At 41.9% G+C, this 19,695-nt stretch overlaps 1 protein-coding gene across 1 annotated transcript; it reads right to left on the reverse strand.

Moving 5' to 3' along the window:
• Nucleotides 1-3,792: 3,792 nt before the first annotated feature.
• On the reverse strand, nt 3,793-19,438 carry LOC124113046. Its single transcript, XM_046473296.2, has 4 exons — nt 19,171-19,438; nt 11,084-11,770; nt 7,610-8,308; nt 3,793-5,558 (listed from the first exon to the last, which is right to left on the reverse strand). Exons 1-4 carry the CDS (start codon nt 19,436-19,438, stop codon nt 5,284-5,286), a joined length of 1,929 nt encoding a protein of 642 aa, XP_046329252.2. The 3' UTR covers nt 3,793-5,283.
• Between the last annotated feature and the right edge of the window lie 257 nt (nt 19,439-19,695).

Raw genomic sequence — 19,695 nt, forward strand, 5'->3', positions numbered from 1 at the left:
AGGGAGGTCTTGTTGATTTTTTTACCTGTAAATCTTTATGTAATATCTGTGCGTAATAAATTATTCCTATGTTAATTCGTAGTAACGATTTACATATCTATGTCTATTTCATAACTCAGATTCGAAGGGAGGTACACAGCTCGTCCATGTGTTCGAATGTTTCAAGTTGAAAACCAACATAATAATTACTCCCCCAAGAGCGGGAAAATCCCGGGGCTTTCCCTTTGAAATCATGTCGCCAAATATAATGCGACTCATTGTTGGCTGGCAAGCATACACATTCTGGGGCCATGCGGCGGCCTTAGGTTACAGCTTTGGCTCGTCGAGTGATTTAGCAACGAGTTGACGATGGACGGATTATGTCCCGAGTAAATAACAACTAATAACTAATAACAAAGTTTATAAATTCGTATGTGCAACAAGTACAAATATCTCTTCATGTATGGTTTACGACAACCGGACGGCATTGTTGACGTCATTCGAATCTTATTGTGACGTCACAATAGAAATGACGTAGCTGAAGATTGTTGACGTCATTCGACACTTGTGGTTTTTAAGACGGTGGTCGTCAAAAGTGAATAGTTCTGAAGGGAAAAAGGATAAGAAATTATGGGTAAAAAAGAAATCATTACGCTCGCATGTGTGTCGTACTGATTTTTCGAAACTCGTGTAACAATTCAAGTATTACCCTCGCTTTCGCTCGGGAAATGCAAAATTTCTGACACTTGTTTCGTAAAATCAGTATGACACACAGGATCGTATAATAATATCAATGTTGAAGGGTTAAGCCCTGAATCATTGGAAAATGACGTCATTCATTCACGAGCCAAAGACAATCAGTATGTTTTGGTTCCGAGTTGGTTATTTTTTGGCTAGTCTTTGGCGATGACAACTTTGGACAAGGGGCTTATGGGTACAATTATTGGTTGATGCATGTGTAGCGGCCATAAAATGTCCGAGTCCCGTGATTGGTTCCAAACCACAGACCTTCTGATCCGAGGTCGGACGCCTTGTCCACACGACTAAATGTCATCTGTAATGACTCCACGCCCTGCTCCACACTCCCCCGTCAACAGGAGGCACGTCCGGGGCTACAAACCCTGAAGAAAATAGCATATCCTTCCTCTTCAACAGTAGCCACCCCCATTATCTAATATACGCATAATTATCATCTGCCTGTGTCTGTGTTCTCCAACGGCCTGAGCAGGATCAAATACATACCAATCCACCCCACCCCACCCCCCTACACATGTCATCGTATCCCATTTGCGTAAATCGATGCCCATGATGTCAATGCACCCGTGAAGATCCGGCGTAGAATAGGTCTTCAACATCCCATGCTTGCCGTAAAAGGCGACTATGCTTGTCGTAAGAGGCGATCCAGATCGTATTGTCGGATCCAAATCATTTACAGGCCGCAGTCATATAGCTGGACTATTCCTGAGTGCGGTGTTAAACAACAAACAAACAAAACAAAAGTATCAATACCCATATGCAAAACATTTTTTGGTCTATTTTTGTCAGACTTGTGGTAGGCCAGATTGATGACCTGCTGATCTTCTGCCGCTACGGACTGATCAAAGATGGGGATGCCTGGCAAGAAGATCCTAGTGGATGCACAGAGAAGATTCAGTTTGGTGTATATAGATAAGTCAGTACACTTCCTTCACAGAAAAACATGTCAGTATATTGGCGACTATCTTCAGGGCGTTTGCTGAGTGATTCCCCGTTGTTCCAAGGGGGTCCATAGGGAGTTCAAGGGGGGTCCAAGGAACTCAAAGCCTTATAAATGGAGGTCCCAAGCTACAAAATGGGGGTCCCAGAGAAAATTCAAATATTGAATACAGCACTCTACCAAAAGTGATTATTTACTGACCGCTGTCATATGGTTGGAATATTACTGAGTGTGGCGTTAAACAACAAACAAACAAACAAACATTAAAAAAAGACATTGTTAAATTTGTTCAAAGATTGTTTTTATCATATCTCGTGAATAGCAAAAGGCACCAGTACAATGCATGTCTCATATACATACAAGTTCCACGAAGACATATTGAACGGATTATGTGTTTTGTTTTGGAAGCGACACGTAACATTTTGTTTGTTTGTTTGTTGTTTAACACAAAAGTTTGAATAATGCAAAGTATTGGTGATTTAAATACTTTTATTCAAATTCAGACGTGTAACGATTGCAGCTTACAACAAACAATACAATTATACAATTACCAGGTTCACATGGTGCATTATACCTTACACATGTTTAAGCTAGTCTACTTGGACCAGCATTACCGGTCATAGATATCACAGCCTGGTTTTCTATAGAAAGAGAGACACACACAGGCTAGGATCGTGCACACCATTTGTGTCCTTGATACATTGTATTGTGTCAGCAACGTAATTTATTATCTCATTTCCCAATGCTATCGAGAGTTTTGTTGAGTAGTATTAGTGACTGAGGGGTGAGCAGTGAGCAATGAGACTCAAGACTGAGCTTCCAACATATATCCACAACATGGTAAGTACTCTCTGCCTGACAAGTAATCTTTTATTAGACTTATGTTTTGTTCTTCAAAATAGGGGCTACTCGGAAATAACTTAAACATTCCAAAATAATAAGATATATTAGTGTTAAGAAATACTTGTATGATAATAATGAACTAATTTTGAACACATAATAACCGGTAGTGAAGTACGATAGTAGATGTTATGACTGCCAACGTCTTGAAGGACGATAGGGTGAGATGGGAAAATTCAAAGTTGACGTCTTTGGATCAGTAGTGCGTAATACCGCCACCATTTGTCAAGCATTCATTCATTTGACCTTGCGTACTGTGTTTGAGTCTCCAAGTGATGGATTGAAGGAGTCTGTCCCACTTCTCTTGCAGAGCCTGGTCATTTCCCCAGCCTGGTCGGCGGTCTATGACGTTGACGCACACGTCTCTCTATCGTGTCCCAGACGTGTTCAGTGGGGGAAAGGTCTTGGGCCTTTGCTGGCCATTGTAGACTATGGAAGGCCAGCTGCTGGAGGTGAGCATTGACGATCCGTGCACGGTGAGCACGGGCGTTGTCATCCTGAAAGACAAAACTTTGACCCAAACGCCTTGCAAACGGGACAGCAAAGGGTGTCAGTATGTGGTCCCAATAGAACTGTCCAGTTACCCTTCCTTGCACAGTATGGTGAGGGGTCGCTCCGTCACAGTGATGCTACCCAACACCATAACCGATTCACCGCCAAATCTGTCATGAGGTCTCAGATTAACATTGGCTTGTCTTTCAGTTCGACGTCGCCAGACAGGACCACGCCTACCAAGGAAGTGCAAAGTGAATCGGGACTCATTGAAAACATGACACGGGACCAGCGACGATTACCCCAGTTTCGACGTTGTCGACACCATGGACGTCTGTTCCCAATATGACTTGTAAGGGGCGGCACAAAACGTGGTTCTAAACGGGGTCTATTGTCAACATTTTGGGTTTGTTGGTACATGTTCCATAGTCTGCTAATCACAGACTGTGAAACATTGAACGTATTGGCAACTGCACGCTGACTTCTGCCATTTTCCAGCATGCATTAGCCCGAAGACGCTACGCGCGTTTCAGACACTGCATCGCCAGTTCATACAAAGACAATAAATGAAATCAAGTTAATCACAACTGTATGACAAGCAGAATCAGTAAGATTGATAGAAATAATGGTCCAGAGATAGATCCACCTTCCTTGAAATTATCAAAACCAGGCATGACACCCTACGCACGTGTACTGCATGAGACACGGTCAAACAGTGGGGTGTATTTGGGTGTTACGTTTTACAGAAACAAACGTTCTTGCATAGGATGTTTGTCGTCAACACTTACCTTTGTTCTAATACTTGGTATTAACATTAATAGCTCACGATCCTCTACCTTCTAACAGTATATTGTAACACGACTCCTCCAACTACATATTGTGCAGAATGTTTATGCAAGGAAGCTGCATAGGTTAAATCAACCCTACAGGAATGTGACTTCACAATGTATATTCATGAGCAATGCATTTACGTAATAAAATGTTCCATGGGTTTGCGGTCTAAACTGAAAAAATAAGTAAAGCCATATCAGGCGCACATTCCAACATGTCTTTTGTAGATATACAGTGTAAAACATGTGGTTAGAATGTTAACAGGTGCAAGATATGATCTAAACATGTTTAGGAATGTGTTTAAATGCTCAACGAAAAACACATTAGTGTGTTCTATCTAAACACGCTTATGGTCTAAATAAGCTGGGTCTCACATTCTAAACACCACTTAAACACTTAAACACAACATCCCCATCATTCAAATATGTTTAGAATTTAAATATGCTTACGACAAATCGCATACCATTGTGCATTATCCTGATAGTCTAGACGTGTTTAAATATAGTTCATATCATTGGGCATAAAGTCAAATATGGTAAACATCTAATATATAGTTCCCTAGGTCTTCGGCGTGACGAGCGAAAGCTTAAACCACTTGGCTACCCCACCGCCCCTATACCACCAGGACTTACAACGAACTTGGTATAGTATTGATATACTAATGTACAAATAAGCCAATCTAAGATAATGGTGGCTAGAAAAAAAACCATTTGGGACAACTGTCTCTGGTGGTAGTGCGACGGGCTACAAATCAAATGGTTGCAAATATGTATCCCGTCGAGTATTTTAAAGTGTTGTTTCATAAGCGTGTAGTTGCTGTATGACTTATAGTTTTTCTCCATACAGGATACAGAAGCTGAGAAAGGACGTTTTTCTGCATAAATAATTGTAAGCGATTCCGTGGCATTTGATTGGCTAACCAATTTTCGCGTTACGTTTCCATAACACCAAAACAATAGGTCACGCCCACTAACAAACTACTCTTTCCTGATTGGCTGATAATACTATGAGCGGGGCATTATTGCACTGACGTCACTGACTTCGTGCTGTTTTTACTTTTGTATTTGTTTAATCACTAAATACGCAGACTGTGAAGTTATTATTATTGAAGTATGTATTTATTAGATTTCACTGCAATATGTATTGACGTTTTGGAGTTTTAACGTAAAAACTGGTGTGCATACTTAGGGTAAATCTGCTACTGACACCAAACACGTTTAGCTGCCAAACATAACCCTAAACATGCTTAGACCTTAGGTTTGTGATTAGGATCTAAACATTTTTACAGTGAACCTTCTGTTTGAAATTCAGCCCTTTATCATTCCATCCTGCTTGCCTTCAAATCAAATTCTGTATCTCAACCGTAATTGACTCCATCTGTATAATTATTTCATAACAAAGTACTTTGTGTTAGGTTTAGTGCGAAGTCCTTCATCCCGTGTTACATAATCATACTGCCTGCACTGCCGCTGACTTGAAACGCCGGTGAGTGTAAACGCCAGACAGTATTTTGTGGCAATACAGAGACTACCACACTGTCGTAAGCTGACAGTTGATGACGTCATAATGGCCGACACATCTACATCCGGTTCGACATTTTCACACTCCAGGGAATAATATTTATGCCGCATGGTCGATGTCCGTAAGCATACTTCGGTATCTGTAAAATAAAGAAAAATGTCAGAACATACATTTACCAATGCTTGATGTCTTGTCACGTTGGGGTGCCATTTCATGTTTGACATGACGTGGTGTTCTCGTACAATGACGTGGTCAGATCACACTGGCTAGTCTAAAACGTCGCTAGCCTCAGGGATACCAAATGTGTTACGTATTTACTGTCAGAGTTATACGTTTGAAGAGATAAATCGCTCATTTATGCAAACACCTTCAGGCTTTATAAATATTAATGAAAACTATTGATAACAAAGAATAATTTGAACAAACTGTGTGATTTACCAAAGAGCTTGTGACTACTGATTAAAGCCGCAGTCAATAATATTCCGGCTTTAACACAGAACCTGTAAACAGGACTAGCCATAAAAAGGCAAGGTTGGTGTTCATCCACAAGCGTATATGTCGATTGTGTAGGTGAGGTTAAATCAATTTAATTAAAATCAGATCTTAGTTCTCGCTACCGCTAAACAAAGATCTGATGACATCATCCCATTACGGGTCACGTCAGGACGACCTTGCGCGAACTTTGACCGACCGATAGAAGGACTGACAAGAAGTCGATATTAGCCAATCAGAAGTCAGCTTTCTCGTGCTTTACGGTACTAATTTCAAATTGGCCACTACGCTTCGAAACATATTTTAACAAATTTGAAACCTGAACAAAAGAACATTCTGGAATGGCCAATAGATGGTCTACATTGTATGGGTTCAGTCGTTAAACCCGTAACTATCGTTCGAAATACCCCGTATTAAAGTTTGCGAGGTTGCATTATCAGAATTCACATTCCGAATGTCACTTTCATGATCTGGTAAGCGACGCTCTGATTGGTCGGATGAAAGGTCGTTCTGACGTTACCCCTAATGGGATGTCCTCTGATCTTTGTTTGGCGGTAGCGAGAACTAAGATCTGATTTTAATGAGATTAAGGTTAAATGTGGTAAAGATAATTTAACTTACATGCGTGCGTGCGTGTGTGTGTGTGTGTGTGTGTGTGTGTGTGTGTGTGTGTGGTAACATTGCATGGTAAGAAGTACTTCAAGAGATGTACTGAAACATGTGTTAGAAGATTATAGTGGAATAAGGCACACGTACCTAAAACATATACTTTCTGCGAGAACACTTTGGTTTTGTCGGGAAATATGACAGTTGATTTGCCATAGGTTGGTCCATATTCACCCAATACCTATATATGGCTTCCAGTGGTATATCACACCAGTCGGTCCTAATTAGCTGTCACAGATAGAGCTCGTTAGGTGTATAGCTCCCGCCAGAAGCGTCCAAGGTGGATATCAAAGCATTGGACGTGCGCATCCCGCAATGGACCTTATAATGTAAGGGAGATAACTCCCGGAAGTAATTATTGAAATATGTTTACACGTGAATCAGATCGATGTTATTGTCAATTGTAAATTGTAATGTATATTTGTTAAATTTAATATAAAGCATCAAAGATAGAGATTAATCAGTCTCAATTATCTGCCGAAACAGATTCCATTAAGCCTAACAGGGAAACTAGAGGCGAAAATTGTATTCCTGGTCACTGAAAATGTCACCAGCTGTTCGTGAAAAGGGTAAGTATCCTGCTCTACCGGTAGCACCCGCCACTCACATCATTGGCATATCATATTATAGTTGACGCAGTAGGTCAGCTTTGGAATCCTTAATTAAAAATGATGTCCCATGCAATGTTCTATTTTTACTTGTACCATATGTTCCCGTGTTTTTTTCAGGTGAACAGTTGAGTTTCCTTTGCATGTGTTTGTTACGAGTGCCACCGGTGGGTCAGGATACGATCACCTTTTCGCCAACACCTAGTACAACCACTGTTTAATAGTGATTCATTAGCACATGCTCACAATATAGCCGGAATCGTACAATCGACTGCTTTTGGCAGAGCTTTTTTATGAATATATCGAGGTCGCTTATCTTTGTAAGTGTTCAAAACGTCTATCCTTCAATGAACCTACCTTCAATGCCAAGAGCCCAACATTATCATCACCGGCGGTAAGGATGTGAAAAGTTATATATACTTACCAAATAGAGACTGGGACGGTACGAGATCCTGACAGAATGAAATATGGTTCGACTTCCTGTCTGCTCCACTCGATACGTGGCCGTACACTGCCATGCAGGTAATGCTGCCACGGAGCCTGTCGTCCACATCCAGTGCTTGGCCCACTCGTAGCTGCCCTGTGTCTGTTATTTCCGTGGGGCCCCCGACACAGGCAGCATCACGTGTCTCATTCGAAGCATCAATCACCAGTCCAATGTACCCTCTGCTGCGTTCAATGATGACGAAGTGCCACACATCTGCTGTTAGAGCGACTGTGTGGTCGAGCGAGTCACAACACGAAGAGGAATCACATAGTGTTAGGGTCATGTTAGACGATCGCGCAGCCAGTTTCACATCTCGAATACCAGCTTCAGTCCCGGTATAGCGGAAGTGTAGAATTGTTCCCGATGAAGGAATGCCTGGGTTCACAAAGAGGGCGATCTGAAACTGCCCTTGCAGGGCCCCAAACCCCAGGTTCAGATCCAGGTAGGAGACAGACGCGCCATCAAGCATCAGCGACTGTCGAGAAGGGATCTCCGGACAGCCATCAGCGAGTCTTGCACACTCGGACTGGACGGGGTGCTGTGGCGCTATCCCACCGATACTATAACCATAGGTTGTGTTGTCTAGTCGCCACAGTTCCACTGGGGGAGCATCCGTGTCGATGATCTGACTAGGACCTGAAACAGAACACAAAGCACATTAGCTACATTTTGATTAGAGTGATATTTTAATAGTTTCTAAACCCATCTTTAAACAATTAAAATATGAAACTCCTTGACCTTGACTACATTTTTTATATTCGATGGCAATTCATGAAAATATAACTCGAATATATGACTCCAACTTTGACTGGGATGTTCCTATCACGTCTAAGTATCGCTTTTAAACGTGGAGTAATATATTTCGGTATCTGAATATTTCATAGTAGGCTTACTTTCAGTCTTGTGTAAAGGACGCACAAATCAATATTCTTTTAACTTGAAAAGTCTTACCTAGTCTGAGATTCTAAAACCTCATTGACAAGTAAATCCTATGAATATTTCAAGATCCACGCTACTTGTTTCATATTCGCTAGCAGTATTTATTTACCCCTCTTTAGGTGGATTCTTAAGAAAGTTGAGAAATCCAATAAAAAGCTGGAAAGGATTTATTCTAAGATGATAAAGAAATTCCACGGGTGTAAAAAAATAATTCATGCCTGAACCAGTAACAATCAATGTGGTTGTAAACTGGTTCATTCAAGGTGCATCTGAACTGCATTCTTGAAAGCTAAAAAGGAGTGAGATGGCGGAGGAGTTCTTATTCCTGACACGTGCGCACTCTTATTTCACTTGGTGACACAAACAAGAATCGGTAATCCCACAACAGCGAGGAATGAGCGCTGGCTCGCCGACCGTCTTAGATGACATATATCTTGACGGGCCTGTCAAGATGACACGCAACTTTCGTTACTAACATATTTCTACTTCAGCTTTGTCAATAGATAACTGAGAATTAATATAAGGTTTAAGTGTTAGTCAACAGCTCGCGGGTGAGTCCCTATGGAAGGCAAGTCAAACCACGCCTTCGCTAACGACGCCTTGACACAGGCAATACATTTGGCTACTGATTCAACATAAATTAATTTACTTAAATTAAGTTATGAATTTGTATAGCGCATTTTCCAATTAACAATTGCACAAATGCGCTTAGACCATTATTGATCTAGTCAAAGGCGTTCTTGAAGAGACAGGTTTTGAGTGTCTTTTTAAATTTTGTCAAATTTTCTGATTCTCGAATTTCTTGTGGCAGATTGTTCCATAGCAAAGGGCCAACATGTTGAAATGACCAATCGCCTTATGTTTTGGTACATGACTTTGGCACCACTAGCAGATGTAGATCCTTTGATAGTTTCAAAGAAATGTCCGCATTCCAGTGGCAGCTTGAGGAAACCATGAATTCGTGCAAGGCTAATCAGAAGTGTTCCATTTTGGTGAAACCCACGTGTAAACAGAAATATAATCAGGGTGAATCACGATCATAGTTTTCTGGCGCACCTAAGGGACGTAACTCAGCAAAGATTCCACCTGTGCACACCTTCACACCCATTACGTCACATATGTTGCATTGTATGTCAACTGATTGCACACAAGACAACAAATGATATCTTACCAAATCTTACTTCTTATTTGATTCTGGAAGTTGTCGTGGAATTAGGTTAGTACTGTGTACTAGACTTTAAATGGGTTTTTTTACGATTGCATATCAATAAACAGGACAAATTTCTTGATTTGTAAAAGTAACTAAAATGTTGTTTATTAATGGTGACCACTATTCATACTAAAGACTATCTTATGGGATTAGTCCGATGCCTTATATCGATTTCGAAAATGTTACCCTATGGTCAGTAGAAAATATATATTGTGCTCTGACATAAAAGTGAGGGAGTATGGTTTTACGCAGCTTTTAGCAATATTCCAGCAATAACACGGCGGGAGCCACCAGAAATGGGCTTCACACATTGTACCCATGTCGGGAATCGAACCCGGGTCTTCGGCGTGACGAGCGAATGATATATAAGTAAAATCCCCTGTCGCCACACTTGTGTTAATGTTAAAGGAAAATATGTTTTTATTGTTTGTTGTAAGTATTTTGTCGGTACATTTTAGTAACAGTAACGGCTAAACCCGGTCTTGAATTCCCCACGGACCGCCCTTGTGGCCTAGTGGATGAGCGTCTGAACAGAGAGCGGAGGGTCGGTGGTTCGATCCGCGGTCGCCCGTTACCAAAAGATGGTACTCGTTGTTCCTCTGCCTGGTGCTCGGAATTAAGGGGATAAAACAAGAACTGGTCGTCTCGAAATAAGTATACTGTGTCTGAGTGGGGTATCCATGTTAAACTGCGACATGATATCTCAGTGGGCCAGCTTTAGTCCAGACTAGTACAAGCAGACACACGCACGAACGCGCGCGCGCACAAACACACACACACACACACACACACACACACACACATGCACGTCGCTATGTAAGTGCAATAATCTTAAACCCGACGAACGCACTATTAAACTATATTAACTATATTAGTCAGGGCTAACGCACGCACGCACGCACGCACGCACGCACGCACGCACGCACGCACACACAAAGTTTTGTAAGTACAATAATCTTGAACACGACGTTAAACACTATATAACCTAACCTCGAATTCCCCACGCGAGCAAAACATACAAAGACCATTCTTGTCTTAATGCTGAAATACTGTCAAAACGGCGAAAAGCAAACTTTATTCCACTTTCTTTCAGATGATCACAACTTGACTAAAATTGCAGATTACATCAAATTTAATTCACTCTTGAACTGTCACAGAATTATTATGTTCGATACCCTGGGTACAATCATCAGAATACAATCAAACATGACATGAATTAAAACAAAATTGGAGAATTGAACAGATATTAGAAGTGGACCTACCTGGTGATCGGGACATTAAATCGCATTCTTTGTAGGCACCGGATGTCTCAGCATCTGCAAACATGCAGTCATAGAACAACACACATGTCATTTTACCCGTGAAGAAGTTACCACTTTCAACATTTCGCCCCAGCCACAATTTCCCTGGGGTGCCAAGATATTCAATTGTGTCTTTTGGAGCAGCATTGTGGGTGCTTGGGGTACCGTCAAGGTCAAGGTGAACCCTCCCAGCGTCTATATCCCTTTTGAACACAACGCGGTGCCATGTATTCACAGTGATAGGTGTAGGATGAGTGAAAGTCCAATCATTACTGTTATAAATGATGAGAACATTAACCACACCTCTGTTTATGCTGATGACAATCTCATCAATTCCATCCGTGTCGCCCGAACCGTATCTGTAATGCGCGAGTGTACCTGACGGTGTTGTGGGATATACAAGCAGGAATAAAGAGAATATTTTCATTTGGAGATCATCCACCCCCACCTTGACGTAGTCGACTCTTCCATCAAAACTGAAAGCCTTATAGCTCAGTGATGGGTGGCCCGACCCAACCGTTATCGGATCGGTCAGTTTAGGGTGTTCGGCATCAACTGACGACTCCTTTTCACACGCCCCGGCCTTATCCCCGAGTTGCCATGCTCGCTTGGATTCGCTATAGCACAAGGCGCTGTGACACTGAAGCACTGCAACAAAAACAACTGAATCACCATGGGTACGATTGGGGAGGAAGGAATCTGTGCATGAGTCAGTAAGGATACACCATTTCAACTCACCTCACCTCACGACCAGCATCGGTTTCTGCATCTTTGCGAGGCAAGGTAATTAACTGACTGTAAAAGTCGAGTTTTCACCCTTGCCGAACTAGGCTGGAATTTCTGGACTCGGTCGTAGCCGCCAGGTGGGTATCACGAGTAATGTACCTTCTATGGCGCGCCTATTGACCAATCGGATTCCACCTATCACATTACTTGCGATTGCCTCAAACAAAATGGCGGCGCCTAGTCCAGACGATCAGATCGATAATCAAGATCTATATTGTAATAGCATGTGTCTTGCCTCACGAAGTGCATCAAATTACTTCAGCACCTTGATTATAAACATGAAAAGATTTGGAAAATATCTGTTGACTCTCAAGTTGTTGGAACACATGCCCTGCAAATCCATCTTCCCGAGGCAAGAGAGTTAACTGACTATAAAAGTCCAGTTTCCACCCTTGCCGAACTAGGCTGGGATTATGGAGTTCCATTTTGTCTGGACTTACGAGTCTATGCATAGTCCAATCAAAATCGCGCACCGAAATCGAAATCCGGTTCGTAAACTGTCATGCAGAGTTCGGTCGATTCAGGATTTGCAAAGCATGTGCATCGCCAACTCGTTGTTAACAGATATTTTCTAATCTTTTCATGTTTTTAATCAAGGTGCTCACGTGATTTGATGTACTTCGCGAAGTGAGGACCGTTTTATCACCAAATAGATCTTGATGGTAGATCAGATCGTCTTGACTGGGCGCCGGCGACCATTTTGTTCGAAGCAAATGCATGTGATACGAGAGGTGGAATCTGATTGGTCCATATGGGAGAGGCATAGAACGGACATAACTCGTAATAGCCACTGGAATTCCAGCCTAGTTCGGCAAGGGTGGAAACTGGACTTTTAAAGTCAGTTAACGCTCTTGCCTCGGGAATATGTGCAAATCATGCAATTGATCGAAATCAGCACGGCAGTTTACGAACCGGATGTCGATTTCGTTACGCGATTTTGATTGGACTATGCACAATCGTTAGACCAGTCAAGATATAAACTCCGAAATTCCAACCCACTTCGACAAGGGTGGAAACTACACTTTGATAGTCAGTTAACCCCCCTTGCCTCAGAAAGATGGGGTTTGCATCGCATATAATCCCTGCTTGCCAGAGTAATATCCCTGGTGTTGGGTTTCACTTCTACCAGAGATGAGATAAATGAAACGTTATATTTTATAGTGCTAGCTGACGGAGATATCATGCCACAGTTTCACATGTATTCCCCAACCAGTATACTGACTCCTAGCCGAACAGTCTTTGTTTTATCCACTTAATGCCGAGCGACAGGCAGGGTAACAACAAGTACCATCTTTTGACGTCTTTTGGTATGACACGGCCGGATCAATGTTACAGTCAATGTCTATAATAATGCAATATGTCTATCGACTGAAATCGTCAGGCAATAAACATATTGCCTAATTAATGAGACTAGATTTTAGGACAGATTGACTGAACTGAAATAGATGATGATCAAAGTAACTTCTTTAAGCATACCAGGTATGCAGTTAACACAATATATTGGATGCAGTCTGATGTCATTTTCACCAGGCAAGAGAGTAAACTGACTATAAAGGTCCAATAAGATTCCATCTCTCATATCACTTTCATGAAAATATTTGGAAAATATATATTTCGACGCCCAGTTGACGGCACACATGCTTCGCAAATCCTGCAATCGACTGAAATGCACACGCCATGTTGTTTACGAACCAGTTGTCGATTTCGTTACGCTATTTTGATGGGACTAAGCATTGACTCGTTAGGCAAGCCTAAATATAGCTAAATTCCAGCCCAGTTCGGCAAGGGTGGAAACTTGATTTCTATAATCAGTCACTCCCTTGCCTCGGGAAGATGGATTCATTTACGCTTCTTCTGACATTCAATGTGATTTGTACAGTTCTACGACCTCACGGGTGATATAAGCGCTTTAGTCAATGCTTTCAGCATCTTGTCACGATCAGCATGTCCAGTGGAAATGTGACCTTTCTAAATAATGCCAAGCACATCGACCGAATGTGTAAGTATAGGGCTTCTTGAGCACTGTCATGTCGTTTACGAATTAACTTTTCAATATCACCACAACGGAGAATGTCATAGCAAAAGTCATATGACGCTCTTTGAAATCTTCATTCTCGATTGCTGTTCGAATATGGCTCGACATTAAAGGGGAAGTTGAATACAAAACGTTCATGCCAGAGAACAACCAGTCTCGATTATCCGGCGAAAAAGATTCCACTGGGCCTTACGGGAGAACAGCGACGAAAACTATGTTAATGGCCTACTGACAAATAAGTTGGTTGGTTTGTTTGTTGTTTAACGCCGCACTCAGCAATATTCCAGCTATATGACGGCGGTCTGTAAATAATCGAGTCTGGACCAGACAATCCAGTGATTAATATCACGAGCATCTATCCACGCAATTGGGATCGATGACATGCATCAACCAAGTCAGCGAGCCTGACCACCCGATCCCGTTAGTCGCCTTTTACGACAAGCATAGTCACCCTTGACGTCAAGCATGGGTTGCTGAAGACCTATTCTACCCCGGAATCTTCACGGGTCCCGACAAATAAGGAGGGCATCAGGTATTCGCGAAGGGACAAGCATGTTCCACCAGCAGCACCCGCCACTCACACAATTTCCATAAAAAATAAGTGTACACATCAATCTTTATACATACGCTACGGTTATAACGAACTCAAAGGGACCACTAATTTTAGTTCGTTATAACCCCAGTTCGTTATATACATATATACAGTAAATATACAGCAAATGGCCGGGATAAAAAATAACTTCGTTATATCTGTCAGGTCGTTATAAGCGTGTTCGTTATAAACGTAGTTTACTGTACATCTAAACAGGAAACAGATGAGGCGGTTTCATTGTTCTTTTATTTCTAGTTCAGGTGGGTAATAAGTGGCCGTTATTGATCTGAACACCCATATTCCTGAGCCTTTAGTTGACCTTATTGGCCAAATTCACTTTGGGTATAATGTGCCAATACGAGCAGAAATTCCGATTCCTATGCTTAAAAGAACAGGTCACCAAGAAGGGGAACACAATTGGTGGCCAGGGGATGCCTCCTTCTTGCCATAATCCCTTATTCACAAATTTCAGAAAGATGTTTTCAGTTAGGTCCAACATTTCACATAATATTTTCTCAGTAAACTTCAGATGACATATTTTTCATTTTGACAAGTTGTCCTGAGAATATTACCTGTTCGCTTCATCGTATGAAATTGATGGAGTTGATTCAGTGACTTATATAATCCGTCTTACTTTAGATCTCCCAGAAACCTATCCGCCTTCTGATAATGTGACGTACATGTTTCCAAAGCACAGTTTTTCGGTAATTTACAAAACTGTATAATTGCGAACTTGAAATGGATGTCGACTAGACCATTTATAACGTAATAACCGTGTTAACAACTTTCAAAGAAAAATGAAAAGTGACTTACCGCAAAGCAGGACATGTGCCCAAACAGGCAACGACATTGTTAGGCTTGCGTTGTGTCCAATTGGGATGGTTGCTCACGAAGCATGTCACTTTATGCTATGTTCCGATCGATATACCAATGTCGTTTCCATCCATCTGAACCATTGAATAACAATTGACCTACAGGCTATAAACCGGTATGCCTAGATTTATAAGGGACCTACCAATTAATAATATCGTGCGTGAGTGTGTTGTTGGAGGTTGGGGGTGGGGGTGTGAGGCGCTTCTGGGGAGGGGGAAGGAGCGTTTGGGGAGAAGATACATACGTATATACAGCTGTGCTGTGTTGTGTGGTGTGGTGTGGTGTGGTGTGGTATGGTATGGTATGGTATGGTATGGTACTGTATTGATATTTATCCCAAACTGTTACAATTGATAATACCTTTCATAACCTCCAAGTGGTTTCTGTGCATTTAGCTATTTGCTGTATTTTTAACCTGTTTTTAATTCCAAGAAGATGACTGTACAGAAAGTGAGAATTAAATATACAACTTCTCTCTATACACACATGTTACGTTTAGAGAGATCTTCAAGTATGAACATGACCAGATGTGCTGCATCTTCCCGAGGCAAGAGAGTTAACTGACTATAAAAGTCCAGTTTCCACCCTTGCCGAACTAGACTGGAATTATGGAGTTCCATTTTGGCTGGACTAACGAGTCTATGCATAGTCCAATCAAAATCGCGCACCGAAATCGAAATCCGGTTCGTAAACTGTCATGCAGAGTTCGGTTGATTGCAGGATTTGCAAAGCATGTGCATCGCCAACTCGTTGTTAACAGATATTTTCCAAATATTTTCATGTTTTTGATCAAGGTGCTCACGTGATTTGATATACTTCGCGAAGTAAGAACCGTTTTATCACCAAATAGATCTTGATGGTAGATCAGATCGTCTTGACTGGGCGCCATCATTTTGTTTGAAGCAAATGCATGTGATACGAAAGTGAAATCTGATTGGTCCATATGGGAGAGGCATAGAATGGACATAACTCGTAATAGCCACTGGTAGCGCTACGATCAAGCCCAGGAATTCCAGCCTAGCTCGGCAAGGGTGGAAAATGGACTTTTAAAGTCAGTTAATGCTCTTGCTTCGGGAAGATTGGTGTGCTGTTAAAGAATTTTTCGCATTCTAAACAGAGTATACCACGCGTTAGCCTCTTTCAAATTCTCACATATGAATACAGCCCAAATCTAAATAAAAGTGACAAAACCCTTTCCATATTCAGCAGACCCAAACAGAGTCGATTGTACGATTCCGACTTTATCATGAGCATGTGTTTATGAACCACTATCAAATAGTGGATAGTGAATGAAACCAGGTGTTCGAGAAAAGGTTGGCCTATCCTGCCCCACCGGTGGCACCCGTCACAAACACAAACTTAATACAACCATTCGTCTGTGTGAAACATGGGACGCATAATACGCTGATTCCTTTTTGAAAATACTGCGAGTCTTACCAAGCTGTCTACAAGAAAATTCGCGGTGTTTTATTTGACTACAATGTTTAGTTTGTCATTTTATTCACTTAAGTTAACGCCATGAAATACATGTTCACGTGGTTAGAGTAACATCACTGATATACGAGGGTTGGCTGAAAACTGGCTATATGGCAGTACCTGCAACTGAAAGGGCTAACTCCAACACAGATACATGCTGACATGGTCTCCACTTTAGTGGATGATGCCCCATCCTTTTCCACTGTAAAGAAGTGGGCTGCGGAATTCAAGCGTGGATGAGAGAGCCTTGACCCGCGATGACCCGCGTCCAGAAAGGCCTTCAACAGCAACCATTCCGGAAAACATTATCCGGGTGCATGACATGGTGATGGCTGATCGACGATTGACCACTCGACATATTGCCAGTGTTGTGGGCATCTCTCATGAGAGGGTTGAGCACATTATCACCAACGAGTTGGGAATGACAAAAGTTTCTGCAAGGTGGGTGCAAAGCTCTTGATAGCGGATCAGAAACGTGTCAGATTCCTGACGTCCCGTGACAATTTATGCCGTTTTGAAGCAGAACCCGATGAATTTTTGGCCCGATTTGTAACCATGGATGTGGCCTGGATTCATCACTTTCAACCAGAAACCAAAATTCTGTCTAAACAATGGAAGCATCCGGAATCACCAGCCCCCCAAAACGCCAAGTCGGTTCCTTCTGCTGGAAAGGTGATGACTTCAGTCTTTAGGGATTATCTTGACTATCTTGAAAATGGCCAGACTATCAATGGAAGATGTTATGCTGACCTACTGAGACAGTTGCGTGAAGCTATCAAAGCTAAGCGACGGGGAATGCTCACTAAAGGAGTCCTGTTCCACTAAGACAATGCTCCTGTTCACAAATCGGTGGTTGCCATGTCAGCGATCCATGATCGGCCGGTCGCCATTTTCCCAGTAATGATGACGTCATTTCCGCTGTGAATGACTTTTTTAGGTTGGCTGAAGAAACTTTCTTCTTGGCCGGCATCCAGGCCTTGCAGCATCGCTGGCAAAAGTGTGTAAACCTGGAAGGGGACTATGTGGAGAAATAAATGAAAACCATCGACTTGGTACGGGTCTTTCACAGTTAGGCTTAAAACATTTCAGCCAGCCCTCGTAAGTATAATCATCTTTTAAATTTCATCTAAAATACATATTTGGTAAATTGTACAATTTTATCTATAACAAATGCTGCTTGTTGGCCAATGTGTGTTACTTTTTGAACGAAACAATCACATTGCCTTTCAGAATTGTAGGCCTTTTTAGCATACACATAGGACTGTGAGAATATCCAGAATACCAGGGTCAGTCCTGTCTACGGCTAAAAAAGTGGACAAATATTTATCTTACTGTTCAGCACTTTAGATTACTAATATTGGCTAACCATTTCAAACTTTGAATTTGGTCGAAAAAATGTCAATAATCTCTGTCATATGAAAAGGTTTAACGAAACAAAAGTCCAAACAATGACGTCAAGCACAAGTCCTCGCTACACCCACTGCTATCATATATGTATTATGGAGTCATATTGTTGGCCGGTAAATTTCCCACTCAGAATTATGGATAGACAGTTCTGTATTTTTTCACAAACACGAATCAAAATAAGGGAACATTTAATGGCTGTAGTGTTAGGTACCTACGTAGCAACAACAATGCCAGTGTGTTGATGGTTATATGCAAATACAATAAACTCGAATTGAAAATAACACGGACCACTTTAGGAGTGCCTTGTACACATTCATCCCAATAAAAAGTATGTTTCAGGTCAGACAAACATGAAATTCTGGCGTCCATCGATGTAAGTATTTGTTCACTAAAGCTACGCGCACTATAATAGCATGTGACACCTTCACTGAAGATGATCAATGGGGAGTTTAGAAACGGGATCGTAATGTCTCTGTTTGAGTATGGTCTTCAGAGTTTAAATATCGCTGAAACCTCATCAGCAAATTTTATAGGTCTTTCGGGTCAGAGAAACGTAGAATAGTTCAGTATGTAGGCACAGGTAAAGCGTTACATTATTTTACGTTGAACTGTTTTCTGTCCTGAAGAAAATAATCAGTCTCGATTATCTGCCGAATCAGATTCCATTGGGCTTAAAAGGCAAAATAGTGAAGATCATATGAACGGTAAAAAACGTGTCACGTACTTCAAGATCAAGGCACTACACTTTTGAGGACCTGACCTTAGGGGAAGGGTGGCCTGGCTGTCCTGGTGTAAACTCTTCCCCGACCAATGGCCTGGCTGTCCTTGTGTAGCATCGTACCCGACCCATGCCCTGGCTGTCCTGGTGTAGAATCGTACCAGAACCGCTGCCTGCTGTAGAATCATACCCGACCCATGCCCTGGCTGTCCTGGTGTAGAATCGTACCAGAACCGCTGCCTGCTGTAGAATCATACCCGAACCATGGCCTGGCTGTCCTGGTGTAGCATCGTACCCGAACCATGGCCTGGCTGTCCTGGTGTGGCATCGTACCCGAACCATGGCCTGGCTGCCCTGGTTTAAAATCATACGCGAACAATGGCCTGGCTGTCCTAGTGTAGCATCATATCCGAACCATAGCATAGCCATTCCGGTGATAAGGACTATTTACGGTAATTACAAAAACTGAAAAGTGATTTTCAAGAAATTATATTTTTTCTCAGCGATAAACATCATGTGTAATCCGGATTGTAACCACGTGATCAAAACCTTTCCTCTAAAAGACCACTTTGCATTTTTGTCATTACTGTAGGTAATATTCCGTATCGGCGGAATGGCATGTTTTCACTTTATAAGTATTCGCACACATACAGCTATCTTCGTTAATTGATCAATGCGACAGATTC

The sequence above is a fragment of the Haliotis rufescens genome, unplaced genomic scaffold, assembly GCF_023055435.1.
Source record: "Haliotis rufescens isolate VD_foot unplaced genomic scaffold, xgHalRufe1.0.p SCAF_19, whole genome shotgun sequence".
Taxonomy (NCBI): Eukaryota; Metazoa; Mollusca; class Gastropoda; order Lepetellida; family Haliotidae; genus Haliotis; species Haliotis rufescens.